The sequence below is a fragment of the Tachypleus tridentatus genome, chromosome 7 (assembly GCF_004210375.1).
Source record: "Tachypleus tridentatus isolate NWPU-2018 chromosome 7, ASM421037v1, whole genome shotgun sequence".
In the NCBI taxonomy this organism is placed as follows: Eukaryota; Metazoa; Arthropoda; class Merostomata; order Xiphosura; family Limulidae; genus Tachypleus; species Tachypleus tridentatus.
Window position 1 is genome coordinate 54,068,309 of NC_134831.1, and position 21,472 is coordinate 54,089,780.

The 21,472-nt window shown below is 34.4% G+C and overlaps 1 protein-coding gene across 2 annotated transcripts in view; it reads left to right on the forward strand.

The window, feature by feature from the left end:
- Positions 1-21,472, forward strand: part of LOC143255678 (cGMP-specific 3',5'-cyclic phosphodiesterase-like) — a 103,110-nt gene that overhangs the window by 31,865 nt on the left and 49,773 nt on the right. For both annotated transcript variants that reach the window (XM_076511726.1, XM_076511727.1), the window contains exon 3: positions 16,358-16,516. In XM_076511726.1, coding sequence (XP_076367841.1) covers positions 16,358-16,516 — 159 coding nt within the window. The remainder of the gene's footprint in view (positions 1-16,357; positions 16,517-21,472) is intronic.

Here is a 21,472-nt window from a genome sequence, read left to right on the forward strand (position 1 = left end):
CATAGCTATCTAGATTACACATATGTCGATCCCAGTTGTCTTTATAAGAGTGTGTTTTCTTATAGTAAAGCCAATTCTGGCTATCTGCTGAGCCCACCGAAGGGTCTTTATAAAAATAAAACAAGTTATTATTGTTTATTTCCCTTTTGTTTGTTTTGAATTTCGCACAAAGCTACGCGAGGGCTATCTGTGCTAACTGCCCCTAATTTAACAGTGTAAGACTAGAGGGAAGACAGCTAGTCATCACCACCCACCGCCAACCCTTGGGCTACTCTTTTACCAACAAATAGTGGGATTGTCAGTAACATTATAATGCCCTCACGGCTGAAAGGGCGAGCATGTTTGGTGCGACGGTGATTCGAACCCGCGACCCTCAGATCATGAGTCGAACGCTTTAACCCACCTCGCAACGCCGGGCCGATTTCCCTTTTATTAGCTATATTTTTATGCACCAGCAACACTAAGCAGCGCAGACAGCCGTCTTGTAGCTTTGCGCGAAATTCAAAAACAAACAAATACTAAGCATTAGGCATGTTTATCCGATTAGATTTTATTACTCATCACGGTCTTTACTAACCTACCCTTAAATGTAATTGTGAGCCTAAAGTAGCGCATCGTCCGTCTTATATATATATATCTTAGCAACCACTTGGTATGAAAAGAAGGATCCATATAGATCTCGGATGGAAGAGTGATATGTAGGAATTAGAGCGATAAGGTTCATTAATTTCTCTGTATGCTTGTCTGTGAATATCATTTATTTATTTAGATGAAAATTTGTTGATATTGTGAAATTTTGATTCTCCATGTATATAGCGGTTTAGATGGTTTTATAAGTATAATAACCTTTAGTTTTGCTCAGCCAGAACTGTGAAAAGGGCAATTTTGATATTTGGATAATTTTAAAGGTGTTGTTAAACGGAGATTTTTATGGTTGCTATTTTATAAATTTCATCACGATCTCTATTATTAATGACAAATGAACGAGATGAGAAAACCTCAACATACTTTAATTAGCTATTTTCTGGTCAAAATGTGAGTGATTTGCATGTATTTATTATTAACCGTCCATTATTCAGGTACGGATTATATAATTCAAATCGTAACAGTTCATTATTTTATTCATGCTCTAGCTGTTGCAATTTTTTTATTTACTTAAAATCCTCTATAATTTTTATGTATAATATATTGAGTTAAGGGTTTTCGACTTTATTAAACTCTACGCGTAAGTGAGCGACTTGTATGTTTATATACCTCGATGAAAGTAACTGTATGTTTACACTTCTGACTAATAAAAAGATTCAACCTGCCCATTTGAACAACTCTGAGAAAAGTTGACCACGACAATAAATGACATTCTGTATTTCAGTTGAAAAAAGTTATAAATTCATTTCAGGTAATTTAATGACCATCGTCAGGCCTTTTTTTTTGTTATTTTCACTTTTTTTATAGGAAATGAAAAAACAAAATCTAAGAAAATTCCACTGTCACTCAACGTGTGTAAGTGGTGTTCGTTCGTGATGTAATTAGTTCAAAATGTTTTGCTGGCTCGTGTGTGTGTTCAGTCTGTAGCGGTAGAGCGATGTATTAGGTTTGAATGAGTGACAACATTGAAATTAACATAAGACATAAATGTTTTACGTCAATCTGGTGAAGGGCTAACTAGCTACTTTCAATGCTTGATTTTATTTTTAAAAATATTTCACGAGTTTTGGGATCAAGACCAGAGCTTTTTATTTTATTAAAATAGAGATAACAACATTTCTTTGATTGGGGAAGAAATAGGAATTGAGATAGAGGGCATATCTTGAATATTTTAAGGTGACAGTCGTCCCTGGAGACGGTTCCATTGGTGACAGCTGTCGAAGAAGAATGTAATTCTTATATAACGTAGTTCACTCAACCCACGTTCATACTTACCGCATACCCAGTCTCGACTTGAAATATATAGCGAGATTATTCTACAAATCTTGTACGCTGTTGACAGAAGATAGCGTCAGATTATTTGTGTTTGTCTGGATATTTTTGAAATCTTAACGTAAAACGAAAAACCTGCTAGTTTGTAGTCGGCGTTGTTTTCACCAGGTGGTTCTCGTTATGGTGGTGTGTCTGTTTTCATGTTCTCACAAAGACACATGAGGGCTATCTGAGCTGGTCATCAGCTATTTTTGATGTACTAGAGGGGAGGCAGTTAGACAATAGTACCAAACGCCAAATTTTGGGTTGATCTAATAGAATATTACTACCACTTTTATAAAGCACTCACGGTCTCAAAATGCGGGATGCGATTTTACGGCAAGGTGACGCCAATTGTGGATAATTGAATTTCGAGTCCGGCATGGTACGCCTAACCCTTTATTTTGTGTATTGAGTATATACGAGTGGAAATAATTTATAAAGTTATTTAATAAAGAACATTAGTTCTGCCATCAGTTTTTCAATTGTTTATTAATACATAGATATATGTCAAGCGTAACAATGTATGGAGTAGTTAATTTTCCTATATTCCAGACTTACTAGTGTTGTATAACAACTATTTATTTCTAAATTATATTTGAGACAAACAATGCGTGTTAGTTTGCATCGATACCCAAGTATAGATTAATTTCACTGTGATATTTCGGATTGATTAAAATGTTTTTGAACGTATACCTTTATTGAATTTTTCATATCATAGTACGTTACAAATGTAAAGGTATTAAAAAAAATTGTCAAATTGAGAAAGGCAAACAATTTGCAGAATGAAGCCACAGTTAGCGGTTATGAAGACCTGGCGTTGCTGTAGATTAGGACATCTAAGTTTCATTACATGATTCCGTGGCTATGCTTAACTCTTTTAAAAGTAGGTGCATAATATAAGTGACAAGCAATCCCATTTTCCGGTTCAAAGGCACATACTTGTTTTGTTGTGGAGTGTACTGCAGAGTGGTTGGTTTTCAACTGGCCAGTCGTTCTAATTAGGGATAGAATATACGAACTCTAGGGGTCTGACTTTTCCGTTTCTGACAGTTTGTATATCCCAATGAATCCAGTGAACCTCTATACCAAATATGGTAAATCCATCCACAGGAAGTAAGAAAAAGAAGCCCCCCAGTGGCACAGCGGTATGTCTGCGGACATACAACGCTAAAAACCGGGTTTCGATACCCGTGGTGGGCAGAGCACAGATAGCCCATTGTGTAGCTTTGTGCTTAATTCAATACAACAAAACAACAACAAGAAAAAAGAAAATCCGTAAAAATGCAGAACTGAAAATTTGTTTATATTTATCCATGGATCTAATGAACTTTCATACTAAAGTTGGTGAAAATACATCCACAGGAGGTGTGGTAGAGGTAAAAAACGGAAAAACGCTAATAAAAATCTCAGAAAGCGAAATTGAAAATTTGTATATACCTCTGCATAGACTTAATGAGCCTCCATACCAATTTTGATGAAGAACCATGTGAAGATTTTACAAAGTAGGACAACAGGCTGTTCTATTATATTTATATAGATTTCTTTACACAATGTTATGTGTTTACCTAGTGTTTTTTATACAATGTTGTTGAAGTCCCTGTATCATATGTTCGGCTACAGCTTTACGTTGACGTTAGTGATGGAAACTACGTAATATACGACCACAAGCCTTAAATATTTAAAAGGGTAAAAATCTGAGGATATACATGCGTATTACATTAGGTTAATAGAAATTGCATTTGTAACTTCCTCTGTTTCTTAACGCTTTTTACCGCGACAGTAAAAATTTATGATTAATACACATTTCATGTAAAAATAATAAAGCTCAACGTATATTGTGACAGCTTCCCTGACCATCGAAGGCTATGGACTGAGCTTTTAATGTTTTCCGTGTGTTTTTATCAATTTGTATTAGAAAATTATGCGTTTTTAGGGCATACGAAAGAGCCAAGTCTACGACACACTGACTTTATAAAACTAGAACAGCAACCGAATGAAACAGTTTTTCAAATTTGAATTTTAATGACAAATGTGTATCTCTTTTAAATTCAATGCTATTATAGTTATGTCAGATTTGTACATAGATAAATAACTATGTAAACACACAAGTTTTCTTCTTCCATTACAGTATAAAAGTTCTACACAGATTATTCATAATAATAACTCACAGACTGACACTCAGTGAAGGTAAATGCACTAATGATCATATGTTTATAGGGCTCTCCAGTCGTGTGTACTAATTATAAACAACACAAAAAATAATAATCTGCATATCACGTGACATGATGCTCCTACGTGTATATTTCAACATTAAAAAAATGTTACTTGAAAGGTGAATGAACGTCAGAAAAACGAACAACTTGTCATCATTTTCCCCTCGTTGCTATGCAATAGAGGTAGAAGTAATACCACAAAGTTCTTTTTTTGTCTTGTGTCTGTACAGCTATTCTGTAAAGGGTAGGCGTTTCTCTTATTTTTTTTTTTTTTCGTAAACGCAATATCGATATTTATAACTAACATTGATAGTTCTGGTAGTCTGTGAGGAACGTCTGATCATCATTAGTGTTTATTACTATAATACAGACGTAACATTGACCGAAAGGCAATACTTTTAACAAATCTTATTAATAATAAGAAATTCTTAGTGAAGGTAAAGTAGAGTATAATAATACACCAACCACACCATGTCTGCTACATTCAATACCAAAAAGGTATTTTGCCTATTTCCAGAATTTTTCATTTCGGTTAGGATACAACAGGTATTTAATGGTTGAGACGCTATTTCATATTGGCAAATTGCTTGAAAACACATTTTTCAGTGTGAATTGGTTAAGTTAATGAAATGTGTAATTTTTCGTTTTATTTATGTCACAATACATCAGCATCAGTTTAGAGATTATTTAATACTATGTTGTTTATTTTAATACCATTTTTACACTCTGCCTCTTCGAACTACCTTGTGCAAGCTGTACCATAGGACATGGTGGAGGAGTGGGGGCTCAAACATAAGACTTCCTGTGGAAAACAAAAACAACAAAGATAAGTTGTTTCTGGCAGCCAGGCGTTGTGATTCTTTGTACGAAACCAGTTTTCTTGTTAACAAAAATTGTTCTTTATTACAAAAATATTGGTTAAAATTCTTTTTCTAATTTGTGCATGATAAAATGAAAGAACGTGCGGTCCTTCTACCAAGGAGAATTGTGGAAATGTGACCATCGCTGAGTGATCCCACTTTGGGAAGCGGTGTGGGTAACCTTTTAGCAGGGCGTAGGAATAAAACACTACTTGGGCTTCATTGCAGCATTGTATGATACAGCTCATTTGTTGGACCTGAACCCGTGAATGTTCGATTCTTGTTAGGTTTTATTAATGTACTGTGTCGAAGGGCTGTCATATATTTACAGAATAGGCTGTGTCAATATTCGACCAACAATAAGCTTAATGGTAACTAATTTAACAGTTTTTTTCAATTGCATTTTGTTTCCTTGTTTTGGATATTCAAGTAAAGTTGCACAAAGGTTATTTTTGCCAATCGCTCTTAATTTTCAATTGATAGACTAAAAAGTTCGTTTGTTTCGTTGACCTTCTCTCAAAGATTGGTTTGGTTTATTTTGAATTTCGTGCAAAACTACTCGAGGGCTATTTGCGTTAGCCGTCCCTGATTTAGCAGTGTAGGACTAGAGGGAAGACAGCTAGTCATCACCACCCACAGCCAACTCTTAAGCTACTCTTTTACCAACGAATAGTGGGATTGACCGTCACATTATAACGCCCACCACGTTTGAAAAAGCTAGCATGTGTGGTGTGACGGAGATTCGATCCTGCGATACTCGGATCACGAGTCGAGTGCCTTAACCACCTGGCCATGCCGGGCCCTCTCAAAGATACTCGAGAATTATCTTCTTTAGTCATTCCTAATTTAGAAGTGTTAGATGAGAAGAAAGGCAGCTAATTAACATCATCTACCATCAACTGTTGAGCTACTCTGATCGAATAGTAGGATTAACCATTGTATTATAACGCCCGCACGACTGAAAGAGCTACCATGGTCAGCGATGTAATTTAAACCCACGATCTGTAGATTACGAGTCGAGTATCTCAACTGCCAATACCAAACTGTAATAAGTCTGGATAAGGGGGTTGCCAACGGTATTCGTCATTAACAATTAGTCACCATTCTGATAGGTTAGGTAAGTTATGACTACCATCTTTACAACGCGCCTAGGTCAAACAGTTCGGACTGCATTTTCCAGAAATGGGACGCGTACCATGGACCCTCGGATTCACAGTCTGGCTCTCGCATAACTAGTTCACGCTCAGTCCAATTACTTTAAGGATTGTTTGTGAACCATTAGTATTAATTAGGGTATTGTCATTTGGATCGATATGCAACATGTTTATGAGGATGCTAATTGTGACTTTTATTTCAAGTGATGGGAGGAGGGGAATGATAGCACTTCGAAAGTTATGTTGATGTTCTTAAAGAAATAATTCAACGAGATTTTGAAAACACAAGCATTTTTGCCTACGCTATTTCTGTGTATGTATGCTTAAGATTTATCTTGATAAAACAAAAAGAAAACCTTAAAAGAGGAACATGATTAAACCGTAAAACTATGATATTGTTGTACAATATAAGTTCTGTATGTTGTAAATAGTAATAGTTACTTGTGGAAGCTTCGTTATCCATTTGTTTGTCTTGGAATTTCGTACAAAGCTATTCGAGGGCTATCTGTGCTAGCCGTCCCTAATTTAGCAGTGTAAGACTAGAGAGAAGGCAGATAGTCATCACCACCCACCGCCAACTCTTGGGCTACACTTTTACCAACGAATAGTGGGATTGACCGTCACATTATAACGCTCCCACGGCTGGTAGGGCGAGCATGTTTAGCGCGACTGGGATGCGAACCAGCGACACTCAGATTACGAGTCGCACGCCTTAACATGCTTGGTCATGCCGGGCCGCTTCGTTATCCATACTTAAAAACAAGTATATCGTGTGAATTATTCTTGTATTGACAGAGGTTCTGAAACAGTAGTTTCACGGATCACACAAACTAATTATTTTTCATTCTCGTTTTCCAAAAGGGAAGTTAACAAAATCTTTGGACAGTAAAAATTCATTATTGCTTTGTTTTATTGAGATGTGATGTGAAAGGTCTATTGTAAAAATCTAGCAAAGTATTGGTTTGGTTGTTTTGTTCTATGCTGTTAAATTTTAGTCGTTTGTTTATTGTTGATATATTTCACTGGTTTGTTCCTTGTTGTTGCTAGATTTCAATGTTGTTGTTTTTCTAATTGCTGCTAGTTTTTTCTTGTTTCACCTATTCCGCAGGCCCGGCATGGCCAGTTGGTTAAGGCACCCGACTCGCAATCTAAGAGACGCAGGTTCGAATCTCCGTCACACCAAAATACTCGCCATTACAGCCGTGGGGATGTTATAACGTTATGGTCAATTCCACTTACTAGATTACATATTACATTATCTAATGAGAGAGTTTAAAAAAACCTGACTCTCTGACTGTGTGTAAAAAAAATAATAAAAGAGAACTCGCTGTACTGGTAACGAGGCTGTATGAAAGTGTTTTTAGGTTTATCTTTTAGTGAAGTACATTTTAATTATCTCGTGATGGCGAATATGATAAAAGTGACTGTGTACGGACAGTTAATATAAAGCTACAATTTTTTGTTGGTGTTAGACAAAAATAAGGATTGAAACAACTGTATACACATTACTGCATGTAGAATATGTGCCAACTTCTACAAAAACACAACAAAATTTTTCTTGTGTTGAATGTCTTCGTTTTCTCTCCCATAATACTTTATGTTTTCATTATTTATATATATATCCTAAATCTTTTTTTTTCTTTCTACGGCCCTTTCAACCGTGGGGGCTTTATAATGTGACACTCAATCCAACTATTCGTTGGTAAACGAGTAACCCAAGAGTTTGTGGTGGGTGATGATGACCAGCTGCCTTCTCTTTAGTCTTACTCTGCTAAATTAGAGAGAGCTAGCGCAGATAGACCTCGTGTAGCTTTGCGCGAAATTCAAAACAAACCAAACCAAACCAAACATATTCCGCAAGGAGTTTTAAAAACCTGTTCTGCAAAGCTGGACTTCGATACTGTTCTAAACACCTATGAATGAGAATTAAGAAGAGTATTATAATAAACAACCCACACTCTATCTACTATATCAAGTGTCGATGATGCTCTACTACTAGTGTTCATTAGGCCGGCTGGGATACAATAGACATAGTAGTAGTTTATATATAATTTTTATGGCGGAAATAGCCCTTGAATAGCTTTGCGCGAAATTCAATCAAACTATAACGAGTGTTATGTTTTGAAGTGGGTTAAGTAGGTGAATTGTAATTATTATCAATTTCTATTTAAATCACTTCCAGATCAATTTTTTTAGAGTAAGAATGTTAGTAGCTGTTATTTTTAGCAGGTTTCTATGTAATGTTATATTTCAGCCGGTTGACTTGTGTAATTGGACTTCTGTACTTTAATTCGTACTGTTGAGATCCAGTTGTCTGCAAAATGTGCTATGTGGTTTCAGTTGTCTACTCTGTGCTAAGTTTCATAAGTTCGGTTTGAAAAATAATACACTTTCAATTCCGTGTTTAAGCTTTGGATTTGTCGTCAAATTTGTAAGTGGGTATATATCATTATAGTAATCAATCTTCCTGAAAGATTCGATAACGTATTAAATTTCAGATTAAAGCATTTGTTAAGCATCTAGAAACCAGAAATGCTCTTTTCGCGTGTGTTTTATTCTAACAACTGCTCAGGCTAAAAATATGCTTTAATAATGGTTCTTTAAATTCTCACGGTATCCTAACAAAGAACAACCATCGCTTTTAAAGATATACGAAACACGATGTGATCGTAACGATCTTTATTATTTCCATTTGTTTCTATGGAAACAACCCATGCTTAGATAATGATTTAGAAGCATGCAACGTTAAACTTAAGTACTCGCTACTGTCTTGTAATACAAAAAAAAACAACGCATTTATTCACCTTGAACTACAGTTTTTCGGAGATTTAGCACTATTGGTAAAATACGTTTTTGTACGTTAAACTGCAAACATAAAAATCGCTTACTTTCTTCAGTGTAGGGGTCCCTCCCAGTGGCACAGCGCTATGTCTGCGAATTTGTAACGCTAGAAACCGGGTTTCAATATTCGTGGTGAGCAAAGTACAGATAGTCCATTGTGTAGCCTTGTGCTTGACTTCAAAACAAGCAAATCACCGATTCCTTAACGTGGAACTGCATATATTGGATAAAACGGATAACAACATTACATTTTGTATCATGTTTGGTTAGGGCGCTCGACTCGTAATCTGCTGGTCGCGGGTTCGAATCCCTGTCACACCATACATGCTCGCCTTTTTAGCCGTGGAGACGTTATAATGTTACGATCAATCCCACAATTCGTTGGTAAAAGAGTAGCTCAAGATTTGGCGGTGAGTGGTGACGACTAGCTGCCTTCTCTCTAGTCTTTCACTGCTGAATTAGGGACAACTAGGGCAAATAGCCTTCGTGTAGCTCTTTGCGCGAAATTCAAAACAACCAACTTAGGGTTACATACGCATAAAGTTCGCTTTGGGAAAATGTCCTTAAAGTCTTAACGCAGTTAGCAATCGATCAACAATTCTAGAGTACGATGTTCAGTTCCACCTTTCATAAGTAGCTCTGTGATGTGTATTTGTATAAAACATTACGTGCAGAGATCCACGTTCACTCCCCAACCCCACGTCTGCGTAGCGCTCTTTTCTAAAGACAAATAATAGCAAAACTTCATTAGTTAATTTTTTTGGTAATGGATATTTACATCTCTCTCAGACAACAATAAACTGGAATCTGGTCTCTAAGTAGCTTACATTTATTCTTGGTAACACAGTGAATTAACGTTGTTTCAATAAAATTAGATAAAATATAAATTAAAAAAAACTATTGTAAATTTATTAATTTTTGAAACGATTTTATGAAGAAGGCCTTAAAATTCGTCTGTTACATTCTGATTCGAAAGGTTATGGCTGGGTAATTTTAAAACTTCATTATTTGATGGTCTTTTTGTATATTGATCTAAGCAATTCTAAAAATGCTATACTTAATAGTATTTTGTACATTACGCTGAATAATTTTAAAATTTATTTAATGAAATATTGTATATGATGAACACTTTAGAAATAGCTTTTTTGAAATCTATAGGTAAATTGAGGTGGCTCATTCTACATAGCATGAATGTGTTTGAAGTGTGAAGAACATTTAAGTTACTAAGACCTCAAACGTATTAATACCACCTGGATGGTTGCTGTTATCGAGCACGTGACTGTAGTCACTTTTATTATGAATACTTCTTCATCGGCGTTGCTGAGTAAATACATGTAGCATTTAATTGTAGTCATGTCATCCATAGAGCTGCTCGTTTGTTTTGAAATACACTATAGAAACAACACGTACACCAAAAATTGAAGTAAGAATATTACTATCTCTACGAGACTAAGACCAGCGCGCCATGAAATTATTGTAATATATACTCACGGAGGTGCCCTAATACTTGAAGTCGATTAAAAAAAAATGTCTACGACAAGTAACGTAACCTACCTTGTGTACTAAGAGACTGCATCTCATAAAGAGGCCAGGCATGGCCAGGTGATTAGGGTACTCGCTCGCAATTTGAGGGTTACGGAATCGAATTCTCGTCACACCAACCATGCTCGCCCTTTCAGCCGTGGGGGCATTACAATGTAACAGTCAATTCCACTATTCGCTGGTAAAAGAGTTGCCCAAGGGTTGGCGGTGATTAGTGATGACTTGCTGCCTTCTTTCTTGTCTCATACTGGTAAATTATGAATGGCTAGCGAAGATAGCCTTCGTGTAGCTTTGCGAGAAATTCAAAAGCAAATAAAATATCTTTAAATAATTAAAATAAGCTTAGAGGATTTTTATTTCAGAAAAAAAAACTATATATAAATAAGATACGTGTGTTCTCTCCATTTGTGTACAATCACAAAAAAGTATAGCTTTTGAAGACATTTACTTAAAAATCGAGTTTTTAAACGAGTAAGAAAATAGCTTGCAGGAACTGGACATAAATAATAAAAAGAAATACCTTTATATTCACAAACATCCAGAAGATGTATTACATAGGAAGAAATATTGTTTGAGTTTTAAGTGTTACGTTAAATGGTATTTGGTTTGTTATTACGTTACGTTCTTGGATTGTTTCCTCAAGATAATAATTTAGTTACCAAAATCATATATTTTATAAGTGGGGGAAATTATTCACTTTTAAATTTCGTTTCATTTGTTTATAACAATAGATTTCAGGAAATGACAAAAAGTCATTAACACAAAGAAATTTAAGTTTCACCTTGGCGTATTTGGACAGTTTTTAGTTTTATCAGTTTAATACATCAGTCTTCAGCATTTCTCTTGGAATGAATTTTGATTTGGGTGAGTAACAGTCTATTTTACAACACACATTTTAGATTCTGTACCGACGAAGAAATTGTTTGTCTGTTTTTGAAATTCGCGCAAAGCTACACGAGGGCTATCTGCGCTATCCGTCCCTAATTTTGCAGTGTAAGACTAGAGGGACTAGTTATCACCACCCACAGCAAACTCTTGGCCTAGTCTTTTACCAATGAAAAGTGGGATTGGCCGATACCCCCACGGCTGAAAGGGCAAGGATATTTGATGTGACGGGAATTCGAACCCACGATCCTCAGATTACGAGTCGAGCACCTTAATCGCGTGGCCCCGACGAAGAGAAAACTTAACATTTATAAAAGAACCACAAACACTGCTTTAATACAATTCATTTGAACATTTCAAACTCATTTATTCTTGGTGTATATTTTGAACACACCATCGGATTTATACCAAGTGTTTATTTTGATCATACCATCTGATCTTTTTATGAGTGTACTTCTGAGTTGTGTGTGCGTGTATGTTTTGTAGCAAAGACGCATCGGGCTATCTGCCACATCTACTGAGGGTAATCGAACCTGATTTTGGCATTGTAAACACCTACCGCTGTTTTACGGGCTGTCTCAAGTGTGGTTGCGATCACACCATTTGGTTTATTCTGAGGCAAAGCCTTATTCAGATTTTTAATGTTATATTTCGTACTTTTCTCAACAATGTCTCATTAGTACAGAGAAGAATGGTATAAAGTAGTGAAATAGTAACATTGTATATCATAACATTTAACTTGTATAACACAAGTATTTCGTAAATTTCACTTGAGTTTTTGTTTTCGCGCTATAGTCCTAATTTATCAGCAGTAATACTAATTACAAACTCTCATGTAAAACTCTGCGCGCCTGTGAGGATACACGAGAGATAGCGAGGAGATGGCAACGAGTGTGTTGTAATAAGAGTATCAACCACTTGAAAGTAAATGACCTCATATTTCAGTGTTAGCTGAAGATAAGTCTTTATAGTGTCGTTTAGAATTAATAGACCCTTGAGTTGTTCCTTTATCACGCAAACTTCAGGTTAGAAACTTACAAAGGTTTACAGTATTTGTCTGTTTTTTTTAAAATTTCGCTCAAAGCTACACGATTTAGCAGTGTAAGATTAGTGGGAAGGCAGTCATTACCATCCACCGTCAACTTTTTAACCACTGAATAGTGGGATTAACCGTCACATTATAATACCACAACAGCTGAAAGGACGAATATGTATGGTGTGACCTTCATATTACGAGACGAGTGTCATAACCACCTGTCATGCCGGGCTATCAGTCTACCCTAACTCGATGCTATAACTAGGGTTAAGTAACAACAACAACAATAATAATATTATATTATACTTTTACAAATACAGAAATACTAACTGTGGCTTTCAAACAATTGAAAGACAAAGCTCGTAAATTACAAAAACACAGTAAAATATATATATATATATGTAGCTGGCCAGAACATGAAACTAATGTTGATGAGCAATATACATTTATAAATACAAATTAATAAATGTTTAACTCAGTAAATAAATGCACAAAAGAATCAAGAGAAAACAAACAAACAAACGAAAACTAATTACAAAATTATATTCCGTATTTCAATCACAAAAATATCAACATCGAGTGATAATTAGCCATAATACTGTAAAGTATACCTCGTGAACTAACATCACAATGTACACGTTTCATTAACTTGTTAGATCACGATATTACAAATCATATAATCGTAATTTATATAATCCTGTGTAAAATATCTCTACATTATTTGCATACTTTGATGTAACATCAACCCCTCACTGGCACAGCGGCATGTCTGCGGACTTACAACGCCAGAAACCGGGTTTCGATACCCGTGGTGGGTAGAGGACAAAGAGCCCATTGTGTAGCTTTGTGCTTAATTCCAAATAATAATCTATTTTTCTTTTGAGTTTACTTACTGGTAAAGTATATTTTATTACTATTGACAGCTTCTTACAGTAAGACTAGGGTTTTAGAACAGATGCACAAGTTTTTACAGTAAAGAACCTTTTTGTATTTAAATTAACATTCAAAATCCAATAATGTATTTTAATTCTAGAATGAAGTATAGTTACTTATTCATGTAATATATTATTCATACATGGCTAAAGAAAAACTGAAATATGCACAAAATATTCTAAATATATATATTATATGTATTCAAAATATTTGCAGAAGTTTAGGAATGTGTGGGGAATTAACGATCATAAATATATATAAAGATGTGTCTGGGTTTTGTTAATTGTTGGATTATTTGGTTTTAGTAATAAAGCTTCTCCGATTTTTATTTTGTGTGTGTGTGTCAGGCTCATGTTTTAATATGTGACCTTCGGTTTAGAAAATTGTTTGTGTTTACTCAAATGCTCATGGACTTGGTGTTCTTTTAACCTCATCTTCAAGTTGCATTCTTTCCACCTATGTAAAAAAAAAAAAACTGGACAACTGTTATTTATGTAAATGTTTCCTGGTGAGTTGGGTTCCTTATACAGTTTTCTTAACGTGTTTAAATTTTATTTCTTTATGTTAAGGTTATATTTATGTGCTACTCTTTTCGAAATTTTTGATGGAGATACGTTAATATTTCTTATATGTGGGTAGGAACCCTTAAGTAACACACAAAAAAGTCTTATTTTTAATATTTTAAAACCAAATTCATAATTTAATTTCCGTATCAAAAACCATCTAAACCTAAAATTACCATTAAACAAACTGAGCCTCCCGGAAGAATCCGTCTATCTTATGGCAAGAGAGGAACAAAGTCTATTTTATTGCAGAAAAAATAAAAAAGTAATTGAAAAATTTGATATTATGTTGATCCTTTCTGAAAACTTGCAAAATATAAAAATTGACACCAACTTTCCTAAAAAATAAAGTGAGCCTTCATCCTAATATAAAATTCAAAAGTATTATAGAAAAAAACTAAAAACTTTTAAAAAGAACTTCAAAGGAAAACAGAGAGAGTTAAATCATCCAGAGTACCCTTTAAAGTTGAACTACCCCTAAAGATTACAATTTACTTTCATCATAATACATAAAAGAACCTACTGTAAAGGCTTAAATATCAAAAGAAAGTCGGACAGAAAACTAGAAGAAATTTCGTCTGTCAGTCAAAAAATAAACGGACACTGTAAAGAAAAATACAAAATATACCTCACGAACTTTCGACTCGCCGCGAGCCTCAAACCACAGCCCTAAATAAAGGTGTAAACTACACAGTAACTTCTCTCATCATCCCGGTATTAGATTTAAAAAAAAAAAACAGTTTTGAAGATCTCTGCAGGAAGGTAATAATAGCATCAAATTACAACTAATCATATCAGGACAGAGAAGAGTAATCAGAAACATTGAACATTGAACATATCAGGACAGAGAAGAGTAATCAGAAACATTGAACATATCAGGACAGAGAAGAGTAATCAGAAACATTGAACATATCAGGACAGAGAAGAGTAATCAGAAACATTGAACATATCAGGACAGAGAAGAGTAATCAGAAACATTGAACATATCAGGACAGAGAAGAGTAATCAGAAACATTGAACATATCAGGACAGAGAAGAGTAATCAGAAACATTGAACATATCAGGACAGAAAAGAGTAATCAGAAACATTGAACATTGAACATATCAGGACAGAGAAGAGTAATCAGAAACATTGAACATTCCAAGAAACAAGAACAATTTAACGAGTAGTTTCCTTACCAAACCAAAAACAGGTCCATTAAAAAAAACAAAACAACTTTCTAGATGAATTTAATGAAAAAGCTTGAAAAATACTAAACATAAAGAAGCCCTTAAGACATAATTTGACACCAGCGAAAAGAAAAGGCCTAAAACATCTTAGGAATAACGAAACATTTTCATTCAAAGAGTCGATAAAGGAAACTCGATTATTATTTTAACAAACACACGGTATCATTCCTTAATGGTAAATATATTGAATGATACGTCTAAATTTACTCAGTCAAATACTGTTCTTAACCCAACATACAACAAAAAATTCAGAAAGCTACCCTAATGCTATTAAAAGAAAAATCAACTATTACCTTTAAACTCTGTAATTTTCCAAGGTTCAGCTTTTATATAGAGTCGAGAGCGCATTCAGTGTCACCTAGTGGCGATGTTTTTAACTTTTGTGTTCTATCTAACAAGGTGGTCATAACTTGTGAATTTCAAAGCAAGGAACGCAATTTGTCTTCATTCATAAGGTGTTTGACCTAGTTAAATCCAGATTTCACACGAGTTGTAAGTACAAATGTAATAAAGAAACGGTGTCTCATGTTATAACACTAGGTCAGGGTCCTTTAGCTTTTCGTCCAGTGGAGACTTCTATTTTATGATTTACGCTATGTCTGTTTGTAATAATCGTGGTTTCAACTCCAACATGATGTTCAGCGGTAGTCAACTTTGATTAACCTCAGTCATCCACACTTCCCTTTCGCCAAGTTTGATTCTCAGGACTACATTTGAAGTATGTTTGTCTGTTTGAATTTCGCGAAAAACTACTTGAGGGCTTTATGTGCTGATCGTTCCTAATTTAGAAGTAATAAATTAGGAGAAGCCCGCTAATCAACAACACCCATCACCAGCTCTTGGGCTGCTCTTTTACGAACAAAAAGTAGGATCGAGTGATACATTATAAAACCTTATTGCTGAATGGGCGAACGTATTTGATGAAGGGATTCTTATCTGCGACCCACCCCTCGTGAATCAAGTGCCTTAACCATCAGGCCATTCCAGGCTTTACATGTGAAGCACTATCCTTTGGAGGTGTCCATTATGTAAATTAAAAACCAAAATACAAACATGATATTTCAAGTTATCATATAAATAATACTAAATGAGTATCTTGTGCATGAGGTAAATTTAGCAAATTTATTTTGTTTTTCTTCAGGACCCCAGATTCAACAAGGAAATTGACGATAGAACTGGCTATCATACAGTGAGCATTATGTGCATGCCTATCCTCAACTTTAATGGTGACGTCATCGGAGTTGCCCAGTGTATCAATAAAGTGTCTGAAGACCACGTGTTTAGTCTACAGGACGAAGAGGTAATAGATAGTGCCCTATAGCATGTGGCCTAGTGTCTACGTTTTATAAATATTGTTGATTAATATTTCTGTGTATGTATAAGTTACTAACGTATTATTGTCACCGTGGCTTAGCTAGTGACAAAATCTTATTGATAGATTAAAATGTATCACTTAAACACATTTTTACCATTTTTCTCATTGCTTTATATGTTTTAGCCTTCCAAATCGGGTAGAGCTCAGGTAAATGAGTTGGTCTATGTGGAATGTTAAATATTATTTTTACCTTAAAAGTGATTCGAATAGTAAGAGTAATACAATTTGCAGTAAATTATTACTGACTTCACTTTTAGGAAGACTGATCTTGTAATTCAATATTTTGTTCAACGACATCTTTCACAAAATATAATGTTTAAAAATTAAAAAGTATTAAATATGACACGAAACAGTCAGTCAAAACAGAATACACATTGACTTTATTATATATTCTGTTTAACCCAGTTTTGAAATATTTTGTTTTATAAAATTTGGTTAACTGCCCGTTTTTACTGTTTTCACTATTTTAGTTGCTATTTCGCATTATCACAAAAAATGTTTTTACAGGAGTTTCTTCATTAATAGAGTCAACATGATTTTTTCTTTGTGTTTTAGTTTGTATTTGCAAGAAACTTAATACCAAAAGAATAAACCGTACTCTTGGAACAAGCAGACATAGTAGTCGCGAAACCACTTTCCTTGGCTTTGTTTGTTTTATGAATTTGGCGCAAAGCTACACGAGAGCTATCTGCGCTATCCATTCCTAATTTATTAGTGTAAGACGAGAGGGAAGGCAGCTATTCATCACCACTTACCACCAACTCTTAAGCTACTCTTTTAACCAACGAATAGTGGGATTGACTGTAACTTTATAACGCCCACACGGCCTAAAGTTTGAGCATATTTGGTTCCAATTACGAATAGAGTGCTTTAACCACCTGACCATTCCGGACCTCTAGTCTTTGCACTGTTATTTTGTTCCAAGAGTATGGTTTTCATTAATTTATTTACCATTCACGGTGTTGCGTATTATACGATAAAAGTTAGGACTTCTTTGAAATTAGAATGGTTTAGTAAAGAATACTAAGAAACATGGGACTATTCAGCTGTCTGGGTCGGAAGCTGCAACTATATTTCCAGGAAACGCTAAGAATGTTAAGTTGATAACTGTAACTGGGTTTACGTTCTACCTACAGTAATTTTTCCCAATAAAACTTTTTTTTGAAATGTTGAAACATTTACCCGCTTTATATTCATTTTTATCACCTCATTAAAGTAGGACACTTTTGGTACAAGGATGGGATTCAATATAATATCAAATCATTCGCTTCTAAACTAATGTTACTTCTTTTTTTTCAATGGAAGTGATAAAAAAAATTATCCCAGTAATTACATACCTATGAGCTTTGCATCAGTTGTGAGAAGCTTTTTCGAAAACTTGAAAGACCATTGAATTATTGGAAAAAGTTCAGAAGAGAACTGCTGAAATGTTAGGTGGGATGGAAATATTATCATATAAATATAAAGATAGTTTACGATTTCTGAACCTTGAAAAATAAGAATTAAAGGGAATATTATGGAAGTGTTAGGATTGTTGAGAGAATTAATATTAATAATGCATCATCGTTTCTCGTATATAATGGTGAAAATATCCAACAATAATAGAGGACAAAATATAAATTTTGTCATAGAAACGTATTCATCAGCTAATACAGTTTTTATTTTTACAACACAACGGTTGACCTCTGGAAGAGGTTGTCTTCGGATATGGTAGATGTAGGTAATAAAAGTGAAAACCTAATAAATATTTCTATGATAAGGGCAGGCTTTGAGGTGCGTTTTTTGATCATTTGTTTGGTAGATAGGACAGTCATGACGGTGGGTGGTGATGACTAGCTGCCTTTCCTCTAGTCTTACACTGCTAAATTAGGGACGGCTATCGCAGATAACCCTCGAGTAGCTTTGCGTGAAATTCAAAACAAACAGACAATTATACTATTACACCCAGAATTCTACTATCTCGTGAATTAGACAGGATTAGAAGATTTTGCTACAAAAATAACTATTCTTGAAAGTTTTAGTTAATCAAATAAACCCACATCTTCTTATGTCACTTCAAATTAAAAAAAAACTCGTGTTTCCAATTCTTTCGACATTCATGAATGTACAGGTAATCAAGATCTTTTGTTAAATGACGAAATCTCTCCATCACCATCTGGAATCCACCGTTACGTATTACTTAAAGAAAATAATCAAGTTTTTTTCTGTTCTACACGCTTTTCGTTCATGAATTTCCAATCTTCTGAACAAACCTAGATCGCTACAATTAAACTTTTCTCTAAACGAATAAAGCACTACTACTATTAAATTTTGATTAAAGTATAAGTTTATTGAACTTTGTGAAAGATAATTCTGTTGTCACCGATGGATAGGATAATATACCAGCAAAAGATGCATACATTCCTCGATTATTTACTTCATTTTCAGAGAAACAAAGGGATTCTGACTTAACGCTGTCCGAAAAACATGAGTTAAAATAATTTTCTTTAGAGTTATAAAACTACTTCTCAATTTATTTGTCCCTCAGCTTCTCAAACTTGACTTCCACATATGTTTCGGTGTATCAAACTTGCAATTACAATCTAGAAACGTTCCTCGCTTGCATGCTTTCTATATATCTTTTTGTACTTTCTTTTTCGTAAAAGAAATTCTGAAATGTTTGTCAAAAATCTCTGATAATTCACGCACTTAGTTCGGTTAGCCACGTGATGTAAAAATTCTGTTCACTCAAATCCTCGTCCCTGAATCAATAAGTGCTGCCCTCTAATATTATCTAAACGACACTATTATAAAACTGTTCCAGTTTGAAAGCATAAATTATATCCAACAAATATGGGAAATCCTGTAGCTCCAGTACTTGCTAGTATATTCATGGTAAAAACTGAATTCACTTCACAAATCAAATTTTCTGGTTTCGATATGTTAATTTTTCAGCTTTCGTTAACCTCATTTTCTTCCAATAAGTTTTCTCTCATCTTAACCAGATACAACCAAACATAAAATTTACAATGAAAAAAGAAATTGGTAACAAATTGCCTTTTTTAAATGACAGAAATACATTTGCAGTCTTCCAAACCTCTGTATTTTATAAGAACACTCGGAGTGGATTGTATGATCTTTCTAATTTTCTTCTTGACCAGTGCTAAAAGTTAGGTATATCAAAAGGTGTTACTCGTGTAAATGAAATAAAAAGTACTGTCATCAGTTGTTTCAAAAAAGAAACTGAAACCTGCGTACCCCCAGTGGCGCATCTGTATGGTTGCTGACTCACACCGCTAGGAACTGCGTTTCGATACTCGTGGTGGGCAGAGTACAGGTAACCCATTGTGTAACTTTATGCTTAATTCTAAACAAACAAATAGTTTTGTGTACTAAACAATTTCCCTCCAACTGTTGTTTGTTTTGGAATTTCGCGCAAAGCTACACGAGGGCTATCTGCGCCAGCCGTCCCTAATTTAGCAGCGTAAGACTAGAAGGAAGGCAGTTAATCATCATCACCCACGATAAACTGTTGGGCTACTCTTTTACCGACGAATAACGCTCTAACAGCTGAAAGGGTGAGCATGTTTAGTGCGACGGAGATTCGAATCTGCGACCATTAGATTACCAGTCTAGCGCCTTAACCACCTGGCCGACCTAGCGTTACTGAAATAACTGCTTCCGTTGAAAATAAGGCACAAAATGACAGAAAATGATTCTTCCCAATATTATCTTGTCACTTGTGTCTTACCATTCATCTCAAACTGACCTTATGAGATAAAAATATCTGGTTGATAAACACCAGAGAGTATAAAATTGAAATTAGAATAATATATACATTTTTAATTGGAAAAAGTTAGGTCAACTACTATTTGCAAAGAATATAGAAAGGTGTATGTAATTAAATGTATGCGAATTAAAGAAACCTGTTGTGTTGGTGAGGCAGAACTTTCTTCGTGTTAGCATACACATTTAAAATATCCGACACTTGTTTTTAGGGCATGTGCATAAAAACAGTCACTCTTTTGATTATTCTCAGGTAAAATTCCCCTGCAGAGAAGACAACGTTAAGAGACAAAAAAAATAAAATAGTCCCTATTAATAAAAACATAACCCTATTCTTAACAAATACAAAATTGTTCATTTATATCTATTTTAACATCCTTTTCTCTTTGATATAGAACGAATTTCAATACTTAGAATAAGACCTAAAAGTTTAATTTATTATACCTAAATTTGACAGTTCATTGACTTTGTAATTTGGTTGGTTAAAAGCTCGTTGTTATAGATTGTCACGAGAGTTTTAAAAATTAATTTCTTTTAGCTTAATTTCTTCTATCTTGCCTGATGGTGCCAAGTAAATCTGATGAATGAAACGCTGTTGACAAAATAAACAAAAGTTTTACAATGTAAAACTGAAACTTGTGTGAATTTAAAGAAATATAATAGTTTCTAAAATTTTATAAATATATTTTATAATTTTAGAAGTCTGCTATATAGAGGTATAATAAAAACAACAACTTTGGTAACAAAAGTTTGCGTAATTTATGGAAAGAATTAATATAAATCTTACGATCAGAGCTTAGATCAAACTAAAAATCAACCCGATAATGAATGCAGCTAATTAAATGTACTGTTCTTACTTAACAAAGATTAGAATGCATTATTCACGATATTTTCAGCAGGTGAACCTAATAATATCTCACGAGTTTAGGAGATTTAAATTAGTCTTAAATCCATACTCTAAGGTCTAAAAACAATTTCTGTAATGATCTAATAATAAAACTTATGTATGTGTGTAATTGTTTGTAGAAATCCACCAATATTGTTAAGGAAAGTGAGAGTGTACAAAAAACAGTATATACCTCACCTACGGAACACACAAGTACAAGAAAGAACGAC